This window comes from Seriola lalandi, unplaced genomic scaffold, assembly GCF_002814215.2.
Source record: "Seriola lalandi dorsalis isolate HSWRI2012SDOR001 ecotype SW California unplaced genomic scaffold, Sedor1 jcf7180002054885, whole genome shotgun sequence".
NCBI lineage: Eukaryota > Metazoa > Chordata > Actinopteri > Carangiformes > Carangidae > Seriola > Seriola lalandi.
Window position 1 is genome coordinate 7,613,767 of NW_019525437.1, and position 22,354 is coordinate 7,636,120.

General features: G+C 39.1%; 4 protein-coding genes and 1 non-coding gene across 5 annotated transcripts; 2 read left to right on the forward strand and 3 right to left on the reverse strand.

Moving 5' to 3' along the window:
- Positions 1-354: 354 nt before the first annotated feature.
- On the forward strand, positions 355-426 carry trnap-cgg (transfer RNA proline (anticodon CGG)). Its single transcript has one exon. It is a non-coding gene; the product is annotated as a tRNA-Pro (tRNA).
- Positions 427-955: 529 nt separating this feature from the next.
- On the reverse strand, positions 956-6,584 carry ncbp2 (nuclear cap binding protein subunit 2). The gene is made up of 5 exons (XM_023428979.2): positions 6,088-6,584; positions 4,916-5,002; positions 4,406-4,500; positions 4,044-4,182; positions 956-1,564 (listed from the first exon to the last, which is right to left on the reverse strand). Exons 1-5 carry the CDS (start codon positions 6,265-6,267, stop codon positions 1,466-1,468), a joined length of 600 nt encoding a protein of 199 aa, XP_023284747.2. The 5' UTR covers positions 6,268-6,584; the 3' UTR covers positions 956-1,465.
- Positions 6,585-7,145: 561 nt separating this feature from the next.
- On the reverse strand, positions 7,146-9,263 carry fkbp2 (FKBP prolyl isomerase 2). Its single transcript, XM_023428980.2, has 2 exons — positions 8,681-9,263; positions 7,146-7,594 (listed from the first exon to the last, which is right to left on the reverse strand). Exon 1 carries the CDS (start codon positions 9,131-9,133, stop codon positions 8,717-8,719), a length of 417 nt encoding a protein of 138 aa, XP_023284748.1. The 5' UTR covers positions 9,134-9,263; the 3' UTR covers positions 7,146-7,594; positions 8,681-8,716.
- Positions 9,264-9,688: 425 nt separating this feature from the next.
- On the forward strand, positions 9,689-11,053 carry LOC111671781 (protein NCBP2AS2-like). Its single transcript, XM_023428981.2, has 2 exons — positions 9,689-9,951; positions 10,081-11,053. Exon 2 carries the CDS (start codon positions 10,155-10,157, stop codon positions 10,458-10,460), a length of 306 nt encoding a protein of 101 aa, XP_023284749.1. The 5' UTR covers positions 9,689-9,951; positions 10,081-10,154; the 3' UTR covers positions 10,461-11,053.
- Positions 11,054-12,440: 1,387 nt separating this feature from the next.
- LOC111671778 (melanotransferrin-like) lies at positions 12,441-22,035 on the reverse strand. Its single transcript, XM_023428978.2, has 13 exons — positions 21,765-22,035; positions 21,508-21,664; positions 21,281-21,348; positions 20,976-21,160; positions 19,885-20,050; positions 19,512-19,654; positions 18,704-18,800; positions 18,416-18,610; positions 17,146-17,299; positions 16,795-16,862; positions 16,520-16,707; positions 15,927-16,119; positions 12,441-14,564 (listed from the first exon to the last, which is right to left on the reverse strand). The coding sequence occupies exons 1-13, from the start codon at positions 22,018-22,020 to the stop codon at positions 14,503-14,505; spliced, it is 1,932 nt and encodes a 643-aa protein (XP_023284746.1). The 5' UTR covers positions 22,021-22,035; the 3' UTR covers positions 12,441-14,502.
- Between the last annotated feature and the right edge of the window lie 319 nt (positions 22,036-22,354).

Below are 22,354 nucleotides of genomic sequence, written 5' to 3' on the forward strand. Positions count from 1 at the left end.
TAGGGAGTTGTACCAGCTAAACTCTACAGCAGTAGCATGTGCTGATTTTATGTGTTACTTTTGTGTTTTATTGGCAATAAAAGCACCAGACTTGTGAGTGTTGGCTGCATGCAGACTAAACAGTAGCTGAATTAATTAGAACATGCACAGAAAAACCCTTGTACTATATACAACAGATGTTTAATACCAGCAAAATGTTCATGGCATGAGGTCAATACCGGTTTTACGAGGTTTAACGGTCTAATTTTCATTCATGGCAAAACTGTTAAGCAAGCTTTCAAATGTGCACTATTGACCCTAACAGATGCTCCACAGAGAAAATGAGGAATTACAGAGGGAGCACCTGATATCAAGGGCTTGTTGGTCTAGGGGTATGATTCTCGCTTCGGGTGCGAGAGGTCCCGGGTTCAAATCCCGGACAAGCCCTTAAACTTAAGATCTTTGTTTGATGGACGTGGAGAGCCACAGTGTCCTCAAGGAATGTCCATGATGTTAACTTTGTTGGACTGGTCTGTGAACTTTGTCTACATGCACCTGTTAATCCCTGAATTTAATAAATAAATACAGGGCTGGATGAGAATTGCTTGGGTAGCTACTGTGTAATCTCTTGATTAATCAATAAGTGCAATACAGAGCTAAAAGGAGGCAAACAACCCCACAATGAATACTCACATTTCTCTCTTCTGGATATGTGAATATGCAACAACCAACCTAACAGGGGTCGTCAGTATTGTGTTTCCACTGCCTCCAAGTGGCCAAATAACTCTGTTGATGCAGGCTTAAACCACTATATTAATACTTCATTTACTAAATACACACAATTTATATAGAATAGATGTATTTATGTATATGTAATTTTAAGCTCTCTTGAATGGCATTCAGAATGACACAGACACATGGATTAACGTACCTTAGACACTGATCAGGACGAAAACTTAGCATCACTCAATAAATGTCCAAAAAAAAAAAAATCTTTATTTAAAAAAGTATACATAGTTTTTCATTCATGAAAATCAGTTCATCAGCAGACACTACTTGAACTAGACATAGAGACTTTACAAGATCAGGTAGTCATTTTGACATTTGATACATTTAATACATCCCAGTCGTTGCATATTGTCACTTTCCAGCCTGTGGGGAAATATATTTTATTTCTGTATGCAGGATTAGGAAAATATCACTGAATATCACAAACGAACTTGGCCTGTGCAACTTTGTAGACCGATAGCAGGTATGGAAGTCAGATGCAGTCGGAAGAGAAAACAAGTGTCCAAAGGAAATAAATAACAGCTGCTAATTTCTGGAGCTTAGTGGATCCTGCAGGCGTGCTGTAGAGGATTTCATGGTAACACTGGGACAAACAATGTGTGGTGGCATGTTGTAGTATTATTAGAGGAATAATCCAGGCCAGGACTGAGGGTGAGTCTCTGTGTAGTCCAGGCAGGTGGCTGTGGTGGGGTTCAGTCTAAAATGTATTACGTGTCTCTGCGGGTGGATGCTGCTGAGCCAGTTTACCATAGCCGCCTCTGGCTGGGTCGTAGTCCTGCCTGTACTCATCCCTCACCTAGACGAAAAAACAGATACACAGCCACAGGGCACAGGTAAATACACACAAAGAAAACAAACAAAAAAACAAATACACAATAAGAAAGGAAAAACAGAAATGTTCTACTTAGACTACCAAACAACTTAAGTAATGGAATTGTCCACATTTGATGGGTCTTACCTGTAAAACTCATCTTTTCAAACTTGCTTTAACTGAGAAGCTTTTGCTATATTTTAACCCACCCACATTATTAATCTAATTCTCATTTATTTACTGTTAATTTCAATCTATATGTTTTTATATCTTTTTTTTCTGGATGTTGTAACTACAAAATTGACATTTATTCACAAAGGTTATCAGGGACACAATAAATGCTGGAGACCATGTAGTTAAAAAAAAATGCTGACAGAAAAAGGCTGCAGTGACACCTTTAACAAAAAGGTAACTGGACTGAAATTGTCAACAAAATGAATCATATGGAAAAACTGACCCTTGACCTTACAACTCATATGATCAATATGTACAATACTGGAAAAAGATCATAATTGATTTCATATTTGTGCCTGGAGGATATAACCCATTACATATGTCACTGAAAGACCCCTTTTCTATACAAGTGTAATGTTACCAATGTCAACTTTATTCATTTCGCCTGAAAATATCTATAAAAAATAAAGTTTCAAATAAATAAATAAGTCCTTTTGCCCATGTTCTAAGTTCTCATATTTCTGGCATCTGTATTTTGTGTATTTTTTATGTGAAGCACACAGAATAACATCTTTTGTATAAAATATGTTACATATATATACACACACACACATTTTTATTTTTGTTTAAATTGAATCCTTCTAATCAAATTTTTAAAATGACTGATTAATCATTTTTTCAAAAAAGCTGTTTATATAAAAATAAATTTTTAAGTACAATATTACTAAATTTAATTGAAAAAATAATCAACGAGCAGTTGTGACTGTATATGTTGTCTTACTGGTGCTGAGAGGACCTTTGAACTTATATTATATTGTTACTTATAGTATAGTCAGTATAGTATAGGATAACTGATATCATTCTCACATCCTCATTTTAGCAGAGGGATCTTAAAGTTACATACTGGAAGGTATTTTTTAAGAAGCTTGTCTTTTTTTCCCCCAAAATAAGCCGGTTCTTAGTCCAATAATACTCTCAGAGAAAGCCCATTGAGTACCTCTACAACAAAATTGGACATGATTATGTACGTTGTATTTGTTAACAGCATAATATACACTTCCATTTTTCAAATGCCATGCTACAGTAATGCTGTCTCTTCAAAGGCCATGCTTAATCATGCATAATTTATTTTGGAAGTTATATCACTTTCTAAATATCATACTGGTGTATTAAAATGTCATGATATAGTGTATCGATTTTTTTGAATGCCACTTCAGTATATGTCATTTTTCAAATGTCACAGTATGCTGTGTTTTATATCGGTTTCCAAAACACTGTGCTGCAGATAATCCTAAACTTTTTCAATATGAACAAGACAAAACAGGCAGGGACGAGACCGTGAACACCAGGACGGCCACCCAGAAGGATGTTTGAGGTGAGCAGTGATTTAGAATCTAATCATGTGATAGGCTGCATCTTTCCCCTAAACCACAGCAACAGCTGGGAGACACGGTCACTTACTTATCTAAGACCATTCTGGACCCATGTTGCGAAACTGCAAAAATGTGTACTTTTTTATTTTATTTTGTACACCGTTACCTCTCTGGGATACTTTTAATATAATCTGGAGTTTAACGGATATGGATTTTTAAAAGCGCACACAAGCCTTTTTGGATTGAAGCTTTTGATATGCAGAATTAGATTCGATTTTTCTGCCAAAATAAGCATTCAGTGTTTCCCACTGAACTGTATCTCAGACAGAGAGGGAAATGCATTTAGCCCGAGGGATATTAAGATACGAGGTGATATCCAGTAAAATAACAAAAATTATATATCCATAAATATGTTTCTGAAACTGATTAAACTACAGAGGCCTGTCCAATACTGGAATTTTGAAGCTGCTACTGGTGATACTCAATAATCAAATAATGATACATCGACTGATAGTAATTTCTTAACATTAACATTAATTTTTTATTTAATTTTTAAAGGGCTATATCATTTTACAGTTAAAAAAATAATCTCAAGCCTAGTTGTAAATTTCTATACAGCAGTTTCTTGTTACGTATTGTTTTTTTGTTTGTTTTATTTTGATAGTTTGTTACAATAAATTCTTATAATTTGATATTCATGGTGTTATCTCAGATGGAAATTGTGCAGGTTTGATTGTGTGAGTGGAGGTGGGCATAGGAGGGTGTCTGTAACAATAATCAGTCTTATGGGAAGGCATGGTTGCAAACATTTATAGAATTGGTGCTTTCCATGTACATATAAAACCTGTCAGCATTCACAGTGGGCTAATTACAGGTTCATATAAGAACCCATACCAAACAAGTGTCAGAATCCTCACCTGTCCTCCAGATTTGCCGCGGCCGTACTGTCGTCCCTCCTTGAAGCCGGCATCCCAGTCTGTCCTGATGATACGATCGTCCAGCCGTGTGCCATTAATGAAGCGCATGGCATGTTCTGCGCCTGAACGCATGTAGTATCTGGTACAGCCAGAATTAAGGTCTGTCCTAAACTCATACACTAAACTCACACATACATTTCATTCTATAGTGGTGAAATTGAGCTCATAACAAAGCATGGTACTTGGGTTAGTAACCAGACAGGCAGAGTGTTGGTGTTCAGGTGTGTTTGCTGTGTAGGTGAATGCAAATATTTTTAAAACAATGACTATGTTTAATTTGGGTCTCATATTTCAAAGGATACTCTACAAAGCAGAAGCCGCAGGCTGTCTTCTTGACTTTATCTAGGCCGATGATGATGCGCTTGACGTCTCCACTTTTGGAAAACAGCTCGTGCACCTGATCATCAGTTACCAAAAAAAAAAAGACAAAAGAAGAGAACTGTGTAAGAGAAAATAAGTACGATGTTAAGCAATAGTTTTATAAATGCTTTTAACACTGATAAAATTTTTAAAAATTGGTTTGAAATATATCATCATTTCAATGTAATCCACTAGAAGCTCTGCGTTTCATTTATATATAGAATATACGAGTATAACTCACTCAGATGAGCATAATAACTTACTAACTGCTAGAGTAATAAAAAGATGGGGCCATAAAAAGATGACAAAGTAGCAAACACCAGCTCATAAAGTAACCAAGAGACAGATTTCTTGTGATGAAAGAATATGACGATAATTAAACCAATTTCCAGAGAAGCTGCTGCAGGGCTTTAACTGATGATGTAGTCGGTAATAATGCCAGTGTATCCTACCTGCTCTTCTGTGGTGTAGAAGGAGAGGTTCCCCACATACAGAGTGTGGCTCTGCTTTAGCAACTTCTCCTGTTCATAGCGGTTACCCTGCAAACACAAGCACCATTGGAGAGTATGAATAAGCACCATTCCCCAGAGGCTGAGGACATTGGCCAGAGCCAAGGTTAGGTAGGTAATTTGATTGGACGAGAAGCAGTCCATGAGTGCTGATATAGAGCACAACAGCACTGGGACTTTTAACTATCAACGGTCGTTATCTATCTTAAATTGAAACAAACTTTGCAAAGATGAATATATTTCCAGAAATAACGTTTGAATTAAATGATGTGTGGTCGTCAGAAGAGCACGAAGGGAAGCCTGGATACTTCAGCACACTCCTGAGGTAACGTGTAGACAAAGTAGCAAGCTAGTGTGCACTGTGCAGGTCAGGAAAATTTTTAAGTGTTGCTTAGCAACTGTCCAGGACCAGTCCAGCTGCGGAACTCTTTGTGGTGGCGTTGCCAATTAAATGATGAAATAAACAAACAAATCATAATCTGTTGTTGCTTATTTAACTAATATGCCGATCATAGAACTGTTGTATAAAGGCAATATAGCACTCGAGGTCGTGATGTGATGATGTGATTGTCTTTGCTAACAGGCCGCTATAACAGAATCACAGCCGTGCTGATATTCAGTACAACATCACGACCTCGGATGTGATATGGCTCAAATGAAGAGTTCACCTTCGGGTTCTGAAAACTCGGATGAGAATTCTTTGTGAAACTTTATTACATTTTATAAACCAAACAACTAAAACACTGAATTATCCCTGATTTAAGATGAACGCCCATCGATGGTGGGGAGCTCCAGAAAGCTGAACCGTTTAAATGCGAACTGGACGCATGCTACTGTACCAAATTGCAAGTCGAAACACGTGAAGCTCAAAAGACAATAAACGCCAGTACTGTGAAAAAAAAAAAAAAAAAAAAAAACGTTAGCACTCACGTTAGGTGAGTTATCTACCTTATAGGCCCGACCTAGGACCATAACACAGTATTACAAATGCCTTTTACACACATGAAGTAACAATGTCTGTGCAGAATCTGTTGTTTGCTAACGGTTGCTAACAGTTAGCTAACTGAAAAAAAACTAAAATACTCGGGTATTGATGTTCATATGTCCTCACTTACCTTAAAATGCTGGTCTCTGTATTGGCTAATATCAATGTAAGAATCACTATTCAAAGCGTTTAATTTAGCAGACATGGTGAAGAAGTCGCAAGTTGGCGGTCTGCAGCTATTCAACTGAAAATTGCGGTAGCAACTTCCGGTTCGTGTGTCCGTCCTGTGAAAGACTCCGGGTGGAAACATTTCATATTAACCATAGATATTAACCTCTACACAAGCCCAGTGTCGCCCCCTGTTGATACCAGATTACGCTCTTAATGTTATGACATCTGACGTACAGTACGCTGATTATAAAAATAAATTGGTTTAATATACGTCATGTATTTTTAGAACTCGACTCCATTCTGATGAAAACAAAATGTAAAGGTATATACTCAACCTCAAATAACAAAAATAACAAACCAAAAAAAAAAAAATGTAGAACCCAGAAATAAACCTTACTACACCCATCATAACAGCACTCTTTCGATATTATTATAAAACACACCTCAGTCTATTAATCTAATGTAATCAAATACTTAGTATTGGTTATTTTAAATGTGGCATTTCTATTAATGCGGAATTCTTTAGTCACCCATGTAGTCTATGGTTGACTGCCCACAGTCACATGACTACTGATGCTGGAGGTTGAACTGTGAGATGTGGTGCCACACTATTGGCTGCAGTCAGTTGTATGTCATTGGTCACTGATGGACTGGTCCCCTTGTTTGACCTACTTTAACCAGTAAGCCTTTTTTATTGTACTGACATTTTACAAATATATTTTTTTATTTTATTTTAAGATTTCTTGTTACTAATATATTTAAACTGTATTTTTTTGAATATTTTATTACCGATTTACTTTTTTTTTTCTTTTTGCCTTTGGTTTGAACTGCCTCTAATGCATTTGCATTTCACACAGTACTTGCCATTTGAGAGACCTTAATGATTAAGATGATCAAGAGTGTAATTGCCAGAATACTTAAGTGCATGAATCAGACACAGATGACAGACACAAAGCCAAAGAAAACAATAAAAACTTGTATTTTCTTGTCTAAGAAAACTACTACAGACTGGAAAGGTTCCCGTAAGGTCAACATTTTATTATCAGAATTCAAATACTGTGAACAAAAACATGTATCCTAATCTGTCCCATGCCTGACTTCCAACTAAATCAACAACCTAAATTATTTTGTAAAAAATGTACAGATATGAATGAACCCACTTATAAATCAGAAAAAAACAAAAGTGAGATGAAACATCAGGGTGTGATATTATCATCAGCCCCTGGCTAAATACTAGGATTAGCTGCTTTCTGTCAATTCCATTAAGGTTTACAAGGACATACAGTATAGTAAGTTCTTGTGTCATATAATAACTTCAGTCCAATAAATCAGGGCATAATGAGCAAAGCCAGTGAAAGGAGGACAGTGGCTCTGCTGGGGGGTGCCAACCCTACTCTCAGATTTTCCATGTAGTCTTTATCAGAGGTCAGATGATCTCCACTTGATGCTGCAGCACCTTCTAGAACCTGAAAGAAAATGACAGTACACTAAACATTTTGACTTTATGTCATAAAGAACAGCGCAAACAAAGAATCTCAATCTAAATATCTTTTGGGAGAGGGTCCTTGTTTTTGTTTCTGTTGGTTTGTTCTTTTTCAAATATCAATTTGACCAGTTAATGCTACTTCTAATAAGGGTTGATATCATTTCAGTTTTTCAGTTGACATCGATATGATACCCAAGCTTTGGCACAAATATAAAAATAGTACTTTATTCATATCCTGTTGTTTGCAGCTCTTCATCTATGGCTGGTGTGTGTGGCAACAGATTCATGAGAAGCCAGACACTGCCAACTACTTTGTATCTGTATGAGTAATAGTTCACTGTGGCTATTCTTTCTTGTTCCATTACTCCCTGCTAGGGGTGTAATGATTCTGCAACTGAGACCAAAACCAAAATACTGTTTATCAAATCACTACATAGGAAACCTGTGACCATGTTATATTTCAGTAATAATGTATCAAAAGCACACAGAAAGGGAGGAATTTGGAGCGGGTTAATAAAGTCCCAGAACTCATTTTTCCCTTGGGACCCAACAGGTTGTTTTGTAAAAATTCAGAAAATTGATAAATGCTGTCACATTTACCAAAATTGAGTCCAAATTGACAACTTCACATTGCTTATTCTGTTCGGCCAATAGACCAAACCTCAAAAATATTAAAACTAACAGAAGGGAAAAGCAGAAAAACTACCATGAGTTGGTGTTTGTTGTTTGGTAGTTAACATGAAACCTGACATAAACGTTTAGCAAAGTAGTTGCCAGTAAAATTTCTATTAATCTACTAATCCTTTCAGTTCTACTTATGTATGTAAGCAGAATATCTACAAGTAACTATATCGTGTTTTATAAGATGTTCATGTGTTTTTATGCAAAAATCTTAAATTGTAAAGTAAGTGTAGTTGTCAGATGAATGTAGAACAGTAAAAAGTTAAATTTTTCCCTCTGAAATGTTGAAGAGTAGAAGGATAAAGTGACATGAAAGAAAAATACACAAAGAACAAGGCCCAAACTCAGACAGTGCACTGAGAGTGTACCACTAGTAAAAACGTACGTTTTCAAAGTTGCCTTAATTGCCATCTCTTCTAAATCAAAGGTCGGATCTCCTCTCGATGTTGAGCAGCTCTACTTCGAAGATGAGCGTCGCTCCTCCGGGGATCTTTGGGGGTGCTCCCCGGTCTCCGTAGCCAAGCTCGGCGGGGATGACCAGCTTCCTCTTCTCGCCTTCGCACATGCCCAGCAGCCCCTGGTCCCAGCCTTTGATCACCTGTCCGGCACCAAGGGTGAAGGTGAAGGGTCTGTCGCGGGGTATGCTGCTGTCAAACTCAGTGCCGTCCTCCAGCTTGCCCGTATAGTGCATGTTCAGCACGTCTCCTTTGCGAGACTTGATGGGACAGTTGTCCACTCGCTTCTTGATGCCGATCTGCAGCTTCTTCTTCTCGGCTCCGCTCACCCCCGCCGGGCTCAGAGACAGCACCGTCACCGCGAACAACAGAAACACCCGCATATCTGCAGCCCGCGAACAGTTTACAGTTTAGTTTGGAGACTGAGCTCAACGCTCAGCGAGAAAATCTGGAGGGATGAATAAGGGAAATGAGCAGGGAAATCTGCTCCTGAAAGCGGATGTACGTACGATACCACCGGATGTATTTCACCGGTTGGTGTTACCAGAAAAAAACGTCCGGAAAAACGTTTGTTTTGAAGTTGGCTTCGGATTCGTACAGAAAAGAAATGATGATGAGACAGAATATGTATTATTATAGATTTTGCTACCCGGCAATATATTAGTTTGTTACCGTTAGTTGCTGTCTACGCAGAGTGACCTATAGTAGTTGGAAAAGTTATTTATTAGCAATAACCCCGACAATAAGTTAGACAAATACTGGGAACAATTATCAATATGTTGTCTTGAGCAATAAAATACAGCACATCTTCTTTGTACCGTCCATGTTGTTTCCATATTCCGATTTAAAGCACACGAACACACCTAAGTCGGAAGAACAACTTCCCAGCTCGGGAAACGGAACCATTCAAATAGCAAGTGAATGCAGCATTAGCGTGTTACTTTTGTGGCCCGAAAGGTGCATAGCACACAATGCTGGAAAACTAAAAATAGCCAATACATTTAGAGGTAGGCACCCGGTATATACAGAAGGGGAAAAAATATGCAAACATTTCCAGAATTGAATGTGCCATCGTGCTGTAATTGCCACTTGTGGCCGCTGCTCACTAAGTTTAACTTGCCATTGTGAAGCCAACTTTAGCCTCCCTGCACAGTCTGTTATGTCATCCATTGCTAGCTAGCGGTCACCTGGTTCAGCTGAAGTAAGTCAACTTTTTATATATGCAGTTATTGAAATTTACACCGCAACCACAACCTATATGATGCTTTAAGCTACCGTTGACGAACTTACATCTGCAGCTAACTAACGGAAAATGTTGGTGTCATTACAGGGCTGAAATACACGAGAGGTGGACGGGACTGTTAAGTTAGCTGACTTAGCTGACTTACCTAAACACTGGACAAAATGATTTCTCGCTTGTTATTTTATCTCCTCAACAACCTCCATGTCGTCGAGAAACTGGCAGAGTCTCGGCCGATTCGTAGGGCGGCCCAGATCACAGCCTACGCCATCACTAAAGCTCAGATAGCCGGGCGGGACGCCTCGGAACGGGTCATGCGGTCCCAGACGCTGCGGCAGGTTCGGGACGAGGCCGGCAGAGTCCCCGGTGACCTGGGAGAGATGGGCAGCCGCCTCAAGAGAGTCCGGGAGACATTTGTGAATGAAGTGAAGGAAGGATGGAAGGACGGCTCCAGACAGATCAAGAAATAAAGAGGACAGACTGGCTGTAGGATGTGTTGTTACTGACAGGCTGACAACATCTCACCTCACTGCCCGTTGAAGAAACCAGGAGATGAAAGGAGAAATGAAAAATAAACAACCTGCCTCAGGAATGTGGTGATCAACTGCAACCATCAGATATGGTGAACTCGGAGCAGTTGACAATCGGGAAAGGTGATTGTTAATAATACGGAGAGGTCTACACTTCTTTGGCCAGATAATTTATGATGTGTGTATTTAGTCTTGCAGAAAGCTTGTGGGACTGTCTTGGGAAATGATATGTACTCTGGAGCTGTTTTGTGTTCATAGCCTTTTCACATGAAGCTATGAAGAAAAACTGCACAGTCATGTCCTATGTTCTGACAAAAGTATTGTTTGATTTTTTTTCATTTCCCTCCCCCGCCTGGCACTCATGCATCTATGACACCAATCCTGCCGAAGACCTTTTTCTGATCTGTTCATGAAGTTGTCAGGGGAAACGCTTTTATCAGCTGAATGTGTATATGTAGAGGGATGTGATGTGTGTAAACAATGAATTCATTTAATTCTCACTGTATGAATAAAGATTATAATTTATAACAGTGCTTTGACTGCTAGTCTGTGTCAGTTGATATCATTTGCCCCTGGCACAAAACAAAGCGTGTGTAAGGTAAGAGGAAAAAATGCAAACTATATTTTCAAAGTTCATATAGCTGTATAATAAAATTTCATATAAAAGATATAATATTTTTTTGGTTTAAATGAAGGTGGACTGTTTTCTGATACTCCAAATGCAATCGAGTGAACCTGAAAGATCAGATTTTAAAGTCCCCACCCACTCAAAAATGTTTTGGGATCTAACCTTTTATGTGCAGATTGGTGCATCTGCAGAGTTTGACATTAAGAGTTGTTTTCAGATTAATCTGTTGATAGTGGAGAAGTTTTCTCTATGCTTATCTTAAATTTCAGTATAAGAAGTGTTTGCCAGAGCAGTATTTTGTGATATCACAAGTAGTTTTGAAGCCACTCAGTTCAGTTTGCCGTTCACAAGTACACACGTGTGATGTAGAAATCCACAGCAGAGTCAGAAGGACTGGAGTTCACAGTTCACTGCCTCCAAGTTTTAGCTCATAGTTCATTTGCTTTCACAACTCTGGCAGGAGAGTGGCAGAGATGAATTTACAACATAAGTAGAGATAACACAGGACATTTTATTGCCTCCTGTGAGATTTGGTCACTGCAGTGGCAAAAGCAGATTTAGCTGTATGCTACTTTCAAACACCTGCGCACGTATCTTTACACCAGTGGAGTGAGCAGAGCATGAACAAAGATTATCACTTCTGGCAATCACTGTGTATTGTGCTGTTACTTAAAGGTGCCATGAATGTCGATCAACAAAAAATGATTCAGCAACTACTATGATATTTAATTCTTTAAGACCTTTTTCTCAAGCAAACATTTGATGGTTTCAACTTTTCAGATGTGAGCTTTCTTATTTTCATTGCCTCACCATCTTAGAAAATTGAATATCTTTAGACTGTTGGTCGTAGAAAAACAAAACATGCTCATGACAAAACATGTCATCTTTGGCTCTAGAAAATTCTGATGGGGTTTTCCCACTTTTCTGATGTTATATAGATTAATTAAGAAAATACCAGTTGGATTAATCTATTATGGAAATAATTATTAGATACAGGTGTATTTTCACTATATTAGAATATACAAAAAAAGAAAAAACATTTTTTACTGCTTATCTCATCATTTGGTTGTATAAAAAAAATCTGCATATCTCCATGTACACAAGGACTTTATTCTGATGCAAATTCATTACTCTGATGCATAACAGCTGTGGGATGGGTTAAAGGGCTGCTATATAGAACTGCTACATGACAAAGATCCTCATATGACTCTTAATCAGAGTTGAGAAACTGTAGGGGAAAAAAAGCATTGAAAGCATAACAAATACTCAAAAATGAAGCTCAACAGATGTAATTTTGCAGCATATAAAGTATCTTTATTTCATTTGAGAAAGCAGAGAAAACAGCTTTATGTAGTAATACTTATGCAGACGCACTGGCCTGGCAACTAAATATTAGTTACATGTTTCACAGAGAAATAAAACTCCATCGCGAGGAAGAAGAGACATAAGTGTCTGACAGCATGAGTCAGTACATATACACTGATATGGCACCTGAACTTCATATAAAAATAAATCTCTCAACATAGGGAAATACACATCCAATCAACAATTTAAATCTGGAAACAGCATCAAGCAGCAGGAAGTACAGTAGTTATGACAGGAAATTGGTTAGTTTGAGTTAGTAAGAGACAATCCTGGAGGGAGTCGTTCGGGTAAGCAGACACGAGGGCTCAGAATAGTCTAGCATTAGCTGTTATTGCCTTTTAATTGTATTATATTTTGTATTAAAACCCTGTTGTTTTTCTTCACCTGACACATTCTCTTTGTTGACTTTTACCATCCAGACAAACAAAAACTCATTCACTCTCCATCACAAACCACAGGAGGTTTTCTTCATGTTCTCCCCAAACCAGTGTGTTAGAGTTTCTCACTCCATTTGTGTCTACACAGTTTCAGATAAGTTACGGAAATAAGTGAAAAGCCAAAAAATAATGCAGCAAAGATTTAGATGTTGAGCTGCAGGCAGGCTCAAATGAATGCTGAGTTACACTGTACACTGTATGAATTAAATCATTTATCTCTTTGATTTCAAAGCATTTGAGGAGAATACATGAAGCCAACAGCCTATGGATGAAAATGCAATCACTCATCATCACACCATCCCCAGCACAGCTCTCTGTGGAGGCAACACTAGTGCATATTCACTGATATGGCATTAGCTTATAGTAAGATACACAGCCTGAACTCAGACAAGGCCATGTCTGTTAGTAGTACTCACAGAGCAAACAGCAGCAGAGCAGAACAACAATCTGACTTCTAAATACACACAAAGCCTTTGCAAATGGGACTGAACTGAACTTGGATCAGTTACAGCGGGTTAGAGTCTTAAAGGTACCAGAAGAAAAAGCTTTAAAGATGTGATGATATATTTTTGTCTGGATACATTTTATCCATTTTACTGAAGTTACTGCTCCTGAAGTTAAAGGGTCAGCCCACCCACATAACAACACATTTACCTCTAGTAAGTTTGTAAATGTTGTTGTTATTTGTCCAGGTTTGTACCTACTCCAATACAATGGATGTACTGTAGATGGTGCTCACATCACTGAGAAGTTAAAATTACAAATTCAAGAGCAATTCAACAGAATTTTCTTGATAATCCCCAGACACTGAACTATTTTGACTAGAACTACTTTCTACTACTACTACTACTTACTAATTCCCTATAGAAACTACTGAGAGGGTGTCGTGTGGCTAATCCAAACTAATGGGGAGAAGTAATGTAATGTTTTCTCAATGCTGTGAGCTCCACAAATGATTTGTTTCACTTCCTTTTGTATCGAGGTAAAGGCAAAAATATCAAAACTTGGACAAAGGTCACTGACCTGAAAACTGCACTTTTAGATATGCAGTTTAAGTGATCATTGCAGTTTAAGTAACTATTCTTCAGAGAGGTGAACCAGAAGTTAAAGCATTTTCTGTGGCTCATGTGACATTAAAAATCACACTGGCTGTTCTTTGTAAAACAAGCTTCGAAGGAGGCACTAACCACTAAAGCAATGTAACAGGTGGCAGCATACGCACTGATATGGCAGCTCACCTTCAGTAAACACAGTGGTACTAACACCTTCTCTCATCTATCCAACTCTTCTCTGCCACTAAAAAGAAGTCCTTCATTTTCTTCAACAGTAGCGCAATTTAAATCCAAAGGTAGTTCCAACATGCCACCCTCGCCTACATCAAAACATCATACAATCAGGTAGAAGCTATGCAATTTTAAAATAAAACAAAAAAACACATTCATGAATAGAAGGAGTGGATCTCCAGAAAAGCAAGGGGAAAGGATTAGAAAAAAAGGTGAGGAAGGGAGTAGGAGAAGACGCAGGATGTGTGGGTCATATTGTGCCTTTACATTCAGAGGTTGGTCAGCATGAAGCTGAACAGGGCCACCAGCAGCAGCCATGCAGAGGACATCACTACAACAGGGAGAGAAATTGGTAAGTATTAGAGGTTGTACAAAAGAAAACAACTTTGACTGAATCTGGCTCTTAGAGGCAAAGTGGCCATTTTATGCAATGAAAACTGGCAGCAGGATTATAGTGTCTTTATTTATGGATCAGTATTCCTTTCTTCCTTCTCTCCATCAATTTCCTATCCATCCATACAACTTAATGTCTCATATACAGCTGAATGATTGCGGCAAATAGATGAAAGATTCATCTCATGGCCACACACAAAATCAAGCTGATAAGCCAGAGGAGTAGCTACACTGATCAATTTTTTTAATATGTCATCTATAATATCTTAGACAGCCCAGTTGGATTTTGATGCTACAAGGAGAAAAAACACTAACAAAATAAAACATAGGCACAAACGTTAGTGACATTTCTTAAAAGAAAGAACCTTTACAACAGACTTTGGCTGAAATGAGACATCTATGTTTGCCTGTTTTTGCCAGCACTTCAAAACTAATGTATCATATGTATCCTAACTTTCAGAAAAATGAAACTTTCCCAGGCATAATTATAACTTGGATGTTGATGTGAATGCCATTTACAAGTGGGGAAACCGGTAATTATGGTAAATCCGACATTACATGAACACAGCATAAGCTATCTACTGGCTGTAGTTTTATATTTAATGTACAGACATGAGAGTTGTATCAAGCTGAATAAAGGTATTCCCCAAAATGTCCAACTATTCTCTGCCGCTGAATGTGCTTTCTTGCCAGAAGCAGGTGGAGGTGATTGTCCCTTGACAAGAGCTTCAGCCATTGTTGTCTTTATAATCCAAGATGTTAAAATACACCCTCTGTGCAGTGCTACGTCTTCAGGGCAGACTGGAGGCTACAGTGAGTCGGTATCGGAAAGTAACAAGTTGGACGGGGGCTAGCTGGTTAGCATGCTAACTTCAGTAGAAGAAAACGCATGAACGAGACAAGAGTTAACATTGGTGTTGCTTTCCACTGCTGGAGACAGCTCTTGGTGAGTAAAGGAATGAAGTTTGATGTGGAACTTGCAAAGTTTCTTCTAGACTGGTAAGTAAACAGCTGGTAATGCTAACGTTAGCTATGTAGCAATAGCAAAACTTACAAGTAGCTCCTTTAAATAAATCATAAAACTTGCATTCCTCTTTGTAAAGTTGATGTATTTCTTTAATTACGAGATGTTTAAGCAGTGAGAGTTCATACTGCTTTTGTCAAGGGAACAACAATTTGGGGCTTTTGCAATCAGCTTTATTTCATACCCACACAGAATAAAAGACATATTTCACATAGGCTATTAAAAACATGAGTCACTTGAATTGGCATTGGACTATAAGGAATTATGTGTTTTTACCTGCAGCTGATGAATTACATTCCATTTCTACCAGTGAGTCCATGTAGCCCTGTCCCAGCCACTCCTGGAAGGTCTTTCTGTCACCGACACCCACGAGGCGGACAGTGGAGTCTTTGAAGATGAGGTCTGTGCCCTGATAGCCGTTCGAGTCAAACATCCTGAAACCAGTACCTGTGTCACTGCCAAAATATGTCTACATGGAAACAGTGAGGAAGAGATAAAGAGAGATGCCAGTTACCACTTGATTTCCGTTCATCTCACTGTGAAACTAAAATGAGACATGACAAGACTCCTGATTTCTTTATTCATTTATGGGTCAAAGTAATGTTATCTTCAAAAATCCCATAGTAGTGTGCTTTTTTAATTTGTTTATATATACTGCTTTCTGTTTTCTGGTGGCCAATTATTGATTCTCAGATGTTGGAGCATCCTTGAATGCACCAGCAAGAAGAATTACCTCATGATTATGACATGAATCTTACAAAAAAAGTTCTTTACTCTCAAGGATTACCTATCTTAAACCAGTTTCAGGTCTCTGCACTTTGTTGGCTTGACTCACTCACAAACGGAACGTATAGTATAAACAGTCTTACCTGAGCGCGGTCCAGGAGTCCATAGACAGCGTGGATGTTGGTGTCTGGTCGTACCATGACAGCATGGGAGGGGACTCTAGCCAGGTTACAGTGTTTGTACTGCGTGACCTCAGCTTTCGCGCCCTGAGAACAGAGCAGCTGGAAATCTGTAGAGTGTAGACCTACAGTCCACGATTCTTCAGAGTTACCTGAATCGACACACAAAGTGAGGTGGTTAAAAATCTGAGACCCCAAAAAGAAGAAAACTTTGAAAATCTTGGAGCTACTCGACTTACCGTCAGTGTTTTGGAAGACAGTAGAATGCTTGATGAAAGCCACGTCGCCATCTCCCTTCGCCAGACACCTGAATGGACAGATAGACACATGAAGTGTTTCATTAAATTCCAGCCGCTTTTCTATTGGAGGCAGAAGAGCTTCAAAGTAGGATGAGCTATTTCAGGCGCATTCATTTTTTCCCACAGAAAAAGGTACATGACAGACAGTTAGAGTTTTTCTAGGCTTTGATCAGCATGGTAATAACTGGAGAGGCACATGTTTCTATGTTAAGTAATATTGAGGATATAATTAAAAGAAAAGCTGGAAATGGAAACGTAGCTACTGGAGTGAAACATCCAATGTTTTAGTACCTGAAGGCACCGTTGTATCCATCATACAGGTCTTTTCCTTTCTCACATTTGCTCTTCCCTGTGTTGTCTCCCACACACAGGTCACACAGGTTGTTGGGAAAACCAGGCTGGTTGGCACCTGGTACACAGCTCTGCTTGAAGAACCCGCCCACCGCTAAGCATCATGGGAAAGACAAGAAACAGAAAGTCAAACACTGGAGGGAATATTCAGGCATTGAAACCGATTATGTTTTCTAACCTGCTCTATCTACAGTACAAGAGACACTCAGCCTGTGACAACATCTGTGGCTGTGGAGGAGCTCAGTCACATCTCAGAAAGTGTACTTGTCCATGTACTGGATTGAGCAGATATTAGGATAGCAGATAGAAACAAGCAGAAAATCAGGCACAAATCCATTCTGTATCTAGTGTTGTATTGTTTGACATAAGGAAGCAATCACGACCACGGCCATTTTATACCATAGGCGCTTCTGGTCTGGCCTCTGGAGTCGAGGCTCAAGCTTATGGTCAAGGTGTTCCACCTGGCCTTCCCTCTAGAGGCCTGGAGCCCTTCCATCATGTTGTCTGAATATGCAGCGCTTCCTTCTGTTGCATTTGTTTTGGGGGTTTGTGTGTTTTTTTTGTTGCAGCGTTTCTGTATTTGCAGCATGTTTGCAGTTAATGTCTTTGTTTTGGCTTCCTGCAGCATGTTTTTTTCATTTGCATTTGCAGCTCGTTCCCGTTGTTGTATTTGTTTTGTATTTTTGTATGTGTTTTTGAATGTGCATCGTTTATGAATTTGCAGCTTGTTTCTCCTTTTGGAAGTGTTTTGGGCCGTTGCAGCGCGTTTACCCTGGTCAGCCACCGTACATGATGGCACTTTCTGACTTAACAGGGAATTGGGAGTGGGGATGTATAAACTAGTATTGAAATAAATTAGTCAATTAAACCAATAGCCGATCAACAGAAAATAAATTAACAACAATTTTACAGTAATAATCAATAATCTTTCTCTGTGTCAGGCTTCTCAAATCTAAAAATGTTCTTATCTCTGTTTTATGTCACTGTAATAGTTTTCTAATACTAAATCAGTCAAAACATGCCTTTTGACCTAACTTAATCAGTAATGGAAAAAATTAATCAGCAGACTAACGAATAAAGAAAAATCCGTAGTAAAATCTAGAAAACGAAACATTCTGATGGCCAGAACGGGTAGGCGGAGTGAGTTCGGCTGACTTGTCCAGCTCACACCTCTGCCTCTCTCACTGACACACACCAACATCCCACTGACCTTGAGGTATCTGACACTGCTTAGGGGTGATCAAGCCTCTCTCCATCAGCGCCGCTACAGGAACGTTCCATCCAGCGGTGCGACCGTATCCTGTGTGACAGGAGCGACGGCCACGCAGGTCGTCAAGGTTACGGATGTCATAGCTACTCTTTTTTACCACCACAACTGCATAGTACATGGAGCCATCACGGTCATCTGCAAAGAAAAGAAACAAAAAAAACGAATGTATGTGCTGTCTTTGAATCCAGAATGTGTGACTTTTGTTTGTGTGTGTGTGTGTTTTTTTACCTGTGTAGCTCTCGCCAGTCGCAGGAACCAAGCCATAGTCTTTGCCTGCTGTGTAGATGTAACCCCCATCCAGAGTGATGGCATCAGCCTCGTTGTTCTACACCAACAAGAAACAGAAGGAGACAGATTGAAATCTCAGAACTACTCGAAAAAAAAGCCATCAGTTATTGTTTCTGCTTTGTTTTGCTTGGTTTTTATTAGCCAGTCTTTTCTTCAGTCGTGCTAGAAGCATGGATATATGGATGGCAATAACGGTCTGATGGTTGGTCCATCACATTGGTTCAGACTGAAATATCTTAACAACTATTTAATGGATGCCCTGAAATGTATTTCAGACATTCATGATCCCCAGAGGATAAAGCCGACTGAATTTGGGGATGCCTTGATTTTCCTCTCGTGCCATCAGCAGGTTGATATTTGTAATTTTGTTGTTGAAACGGCTCAACAACTCTTAGATTACCATTAAATTTGGTGCACACATTCATGGTCCCCTCAGGATATTTTGGTAGCTAAACAACATACTTTAATTAGAACTATTGACATTCCCGTCAGCCTCAGTCGTACTTTGCTTTTAGTGTGAATTAGCATGCTAACAAGCTAAATCAAGATGATGAACCTGGTGAAAATAATTTCTAAACATCAGCATGTTAGTCTTTACATCTGAAAGTGATAATCTGAGACACTGAAAATGCAAAGAACAAATGTCATCTGATATAAAATTACTCAAAAACTCCATCAGACCCTAGAATTTCAAGTGTTTAACATTTTAATTAGAAATAAATGAATATCACTGAGAAACATCGGTCACCTTGATTTTATTCATGCAGTCAGTCACAGAGTCCCCATGGACACATTTGATGTCCGGAGTTAGACGTTTATTTTGAAAGGCCACAGCCATATCAGCACACTTCTGTTGCTCACCGCTGGACAACACACACCACCGCAGGGCACCTGGGGTATTCACAGGTAGATGGGTGAGTGGTAAAGACGGAAAGAAAGACGTGGATAGGTACAGTAGGTTCATTGCCCGGTTAACCAGAAACAAATAAATCAATCCATCCTTTTACAGAGTACAAGCATTTCACCTGCCAATAAATAGATAAATAGATAGATAGATAGATAGATAGATAGATAGATAGATAGATAGATAGATAGATAGATAGATAGATAGATAGTCTTACTTTCTGGTTTACAGTCCATGGCACTCAGAACATTATAATAATTGCTGCCCATCCACTTCTTGTGGTTGTCTGACTCCACCCCCTGAAACATGACGGATGACTCGGAGAACAGCACAGTTCCTCCTCCATACGCAGCAGATGAAAACATCTGGAAGCCCGACTTTTCCTGCAGACAGGAATTTACACATGTAGAGGTTAATTTGGTTAAATACATCTTTTAGAGTGACCATAGCCTACATAGATATAAAGAGCTGATGGAAAGTCATTCTTGTAATGCTTGAACATGCAATGTTTGGAGCACTCTCTTATATACATTACAACTGTATTTTAAAACTTAGTTTCAAAATTAACAAACAATCTCATGCCAAGGTTAAATTAGTAACTGTTCTGGATCTTTGAATCATATCACATGATCCTCATCAGCAGCTCGATGGCTGGGAATTTTGAAATGTGAACTTTGAAGTGAATGTGGGCAAGAGGTGCCTCAAATGCTCGGAGAAAAGTTATTGTAACTCTTGGAAAGTGCCGAGACGGGCCGGAGCTAGCTGGTTAGCGTTCTAACTTCAGTAGAAGAAAAAACTTGATAGAGACAAGAGTTAACATTGGTGTTGCTTTCCAGTGCTGGAGACAGCTCTTGGTGAGTAAAGGAATTAAGCTTGATGCTGAACCCACAACTTTTCTTCTAGACTGGTAAGTAAACAGCTGACAGCTGCTAATGCTAATGTTGGCTATGTAGCAATAGCAAAACTTAATAACTAAATAGCTCCTTTAAGGCTTTGCATAGTTTGGGTGATCACGTCAAAATAAATAACATGAACGAAAGCTCTTGTACAGCTACTAAACTAAATTTGTTTTGAGATTTATTAAAATTTAAAGATTTAGATCTTATTTTGGTACTTATCAAGAACACTGCATGAGGATAATTCTGGCTATTATCAAATTTCTATCAGCAGAAGTCAAGTGACAGGCTCTGACATTCACAATGTGCAGAAATGAAACTGACCATCTGGGACACTGGGGTGCCGTTTATGAATGAGCAGAAGACCGGTTCATGTGTGTTACTACTGCAGAGTGTGTGAGCTGTGACGTACCAGCCCCTCTGTCAGCATGTTAAACACAACAGAGGGAGTGATGTCATTGGCGACCACAATGCCACGGAATGGGACACGGACCAGGTGACATGTTTTCCACTGAGAGACTGGAGCTCTGGTGCCGTCACGACACAACAGCTCATATTCAGATGACTTCAGTCCTTGTGCCCACACAGGGCCACGACCTGGTGAAAAACATAACTGGTTAGCCAAAAGACAAGCTCACTAACAACAAAGTGGCTGAATGGGTCAATAGTTACTTTAATAACCAACTAGTCATTGTCCAGCCATAACTAAGACGTTACCATCAGTGTTCTCCTCGACAGTCGTGTGTTTGATGAAGGCCACCTCTCCTGCACCTTCAGCCATACATCTACAGAGAAATTCACAATTAAAGGCGCAAACAAGGAAAGGAAGCAATCTAGAAGTGTTGGAGTGAACAAAAATGACTCCACATGTACATACCCAGTTCTACAGGACAGTAACTTCTTTGTGTAAGAGTGTAAGTATACATGGTATGAATGTGTGTTACCTGAAAGCTCCTTCATAACTGTAGTATCTCTCCTTTGAACTCTTATCACATTTGAAGTTTCCGCTCGCGTCTCCTACGCACAGCTGACACAGAGACGGAGGATCCTCAGCCGTGTTTGCTCCAGGGATACAGCTCGCGTTGAAGAAATTTGCCACACCTAATCGCAAACGCACACATACACATGCCTCTCTCCAGCTTTCTATATGTTCAGTATATATATGTATATATGTATTTGTGTCTATGTACATTTGTCGTACCCTGTGAGATGCCGCAGCCCATCACAGACATGTAACCCTGGTCTATGAAGTATCCCACAGGCATGTTCCAGCCAGCTGTTCGGCCTTTTCCGGTGTGGCAGGTCTTTTTTCCTGCTAGGTTGTTGATGTTGATGGCAACGTTCGCTTTCTTCACCACAGCAACTGCATAGTAGACGGCACCAGTACCTGAGGCAAAAGCAGCACTGTTGTTGACACACGTGTGACACTGAGACATTAAGTAGTTGGACAGCAACATGTTATCACGGAACAGAAATAAGATTGAGATCAAAGTACAGACTACCAGTCCTGTTCTGAAATAACCCACAAGCTGTGCAGAGATTATAATCAGGGTGTGATAACAGAACATCTGTGTTATCCAACAAGATTAAACTGAGCTAACGTGTCATCACAAGTGGAGAATTATCACATATGTTCATCAAGCATCAGTATAAAGAAGTCCAGAGTATGAATTTTAAAAACAGTGATCTGGAGTTTAGTTAATGTTTTTCAGCGTGATGTAACTTAAATAAGTAGGTCAGTTATTGTGACAAGAAATTATAAAATATAAGTTATTTTTCTGATAAAAAAAG

Excerpts from the sequence above, each read along its gene's own strand:
- LOC111671781 (XM_023428981.2), top strand. The coding sequence starts at position 10,155 with ATGATTTCTCGCTTGTTATTTTATCTCCTCAACAACCTCCATGTCGTC.
- fkbp2 (XM_023428980.2), bottom strand. The coding sequence starts at position 9,133 with ATGCGGGTGTTTCTGTTGTTCGCGGTGACGGTGCTGTCTCTGAGCCCG.
- ncbp2 (XM_023428979.2), bottom strand. The coding sequence starts at position 6,267 with ATGTTTCCACCCGGAGTCTTTCACAGGACGGACACACGAACCGGAAGT. Across the intron at positions 4,501-4,915 it reads TCTACACCACAGAAGAGCAG|GTGCACGAGCTGTTTTCCAA; the intron begins GTAGGATACACT and ends ACTGATGATCAG. Across the intron at positions 1,565-4,043 it reads GCGGCAAATCTGGAGGACAG|GTGAGGGATGAGTACAGGCA; the intron begins GTGAGGATTCTG and ends TTTTTCGTCTAG.
- LOC111671778 (XM_023428978.2), bottom strand. The coding sequence starts at position 22,020 with ATGTTGCTGTCCAACTACTTAATGTCTCAGTGTCACACGTGTGTCAAC. Across the intron at positions 19,655-19,884 it reads CATGGACTGTAAACCAGAAA|GTGCCCTGCGGTGGTGTGTG; the intron begins GTAAGACTATCT and ends TGAATACCCCAG. Across the intron at positions 14,565-15,926 it reads ATGTAATTCATCAGCTGCAG|TGATGTCCTCTGCATGGCTG; the intron begins GTAAAAACACAT and ends TCCCTGTTGTAG.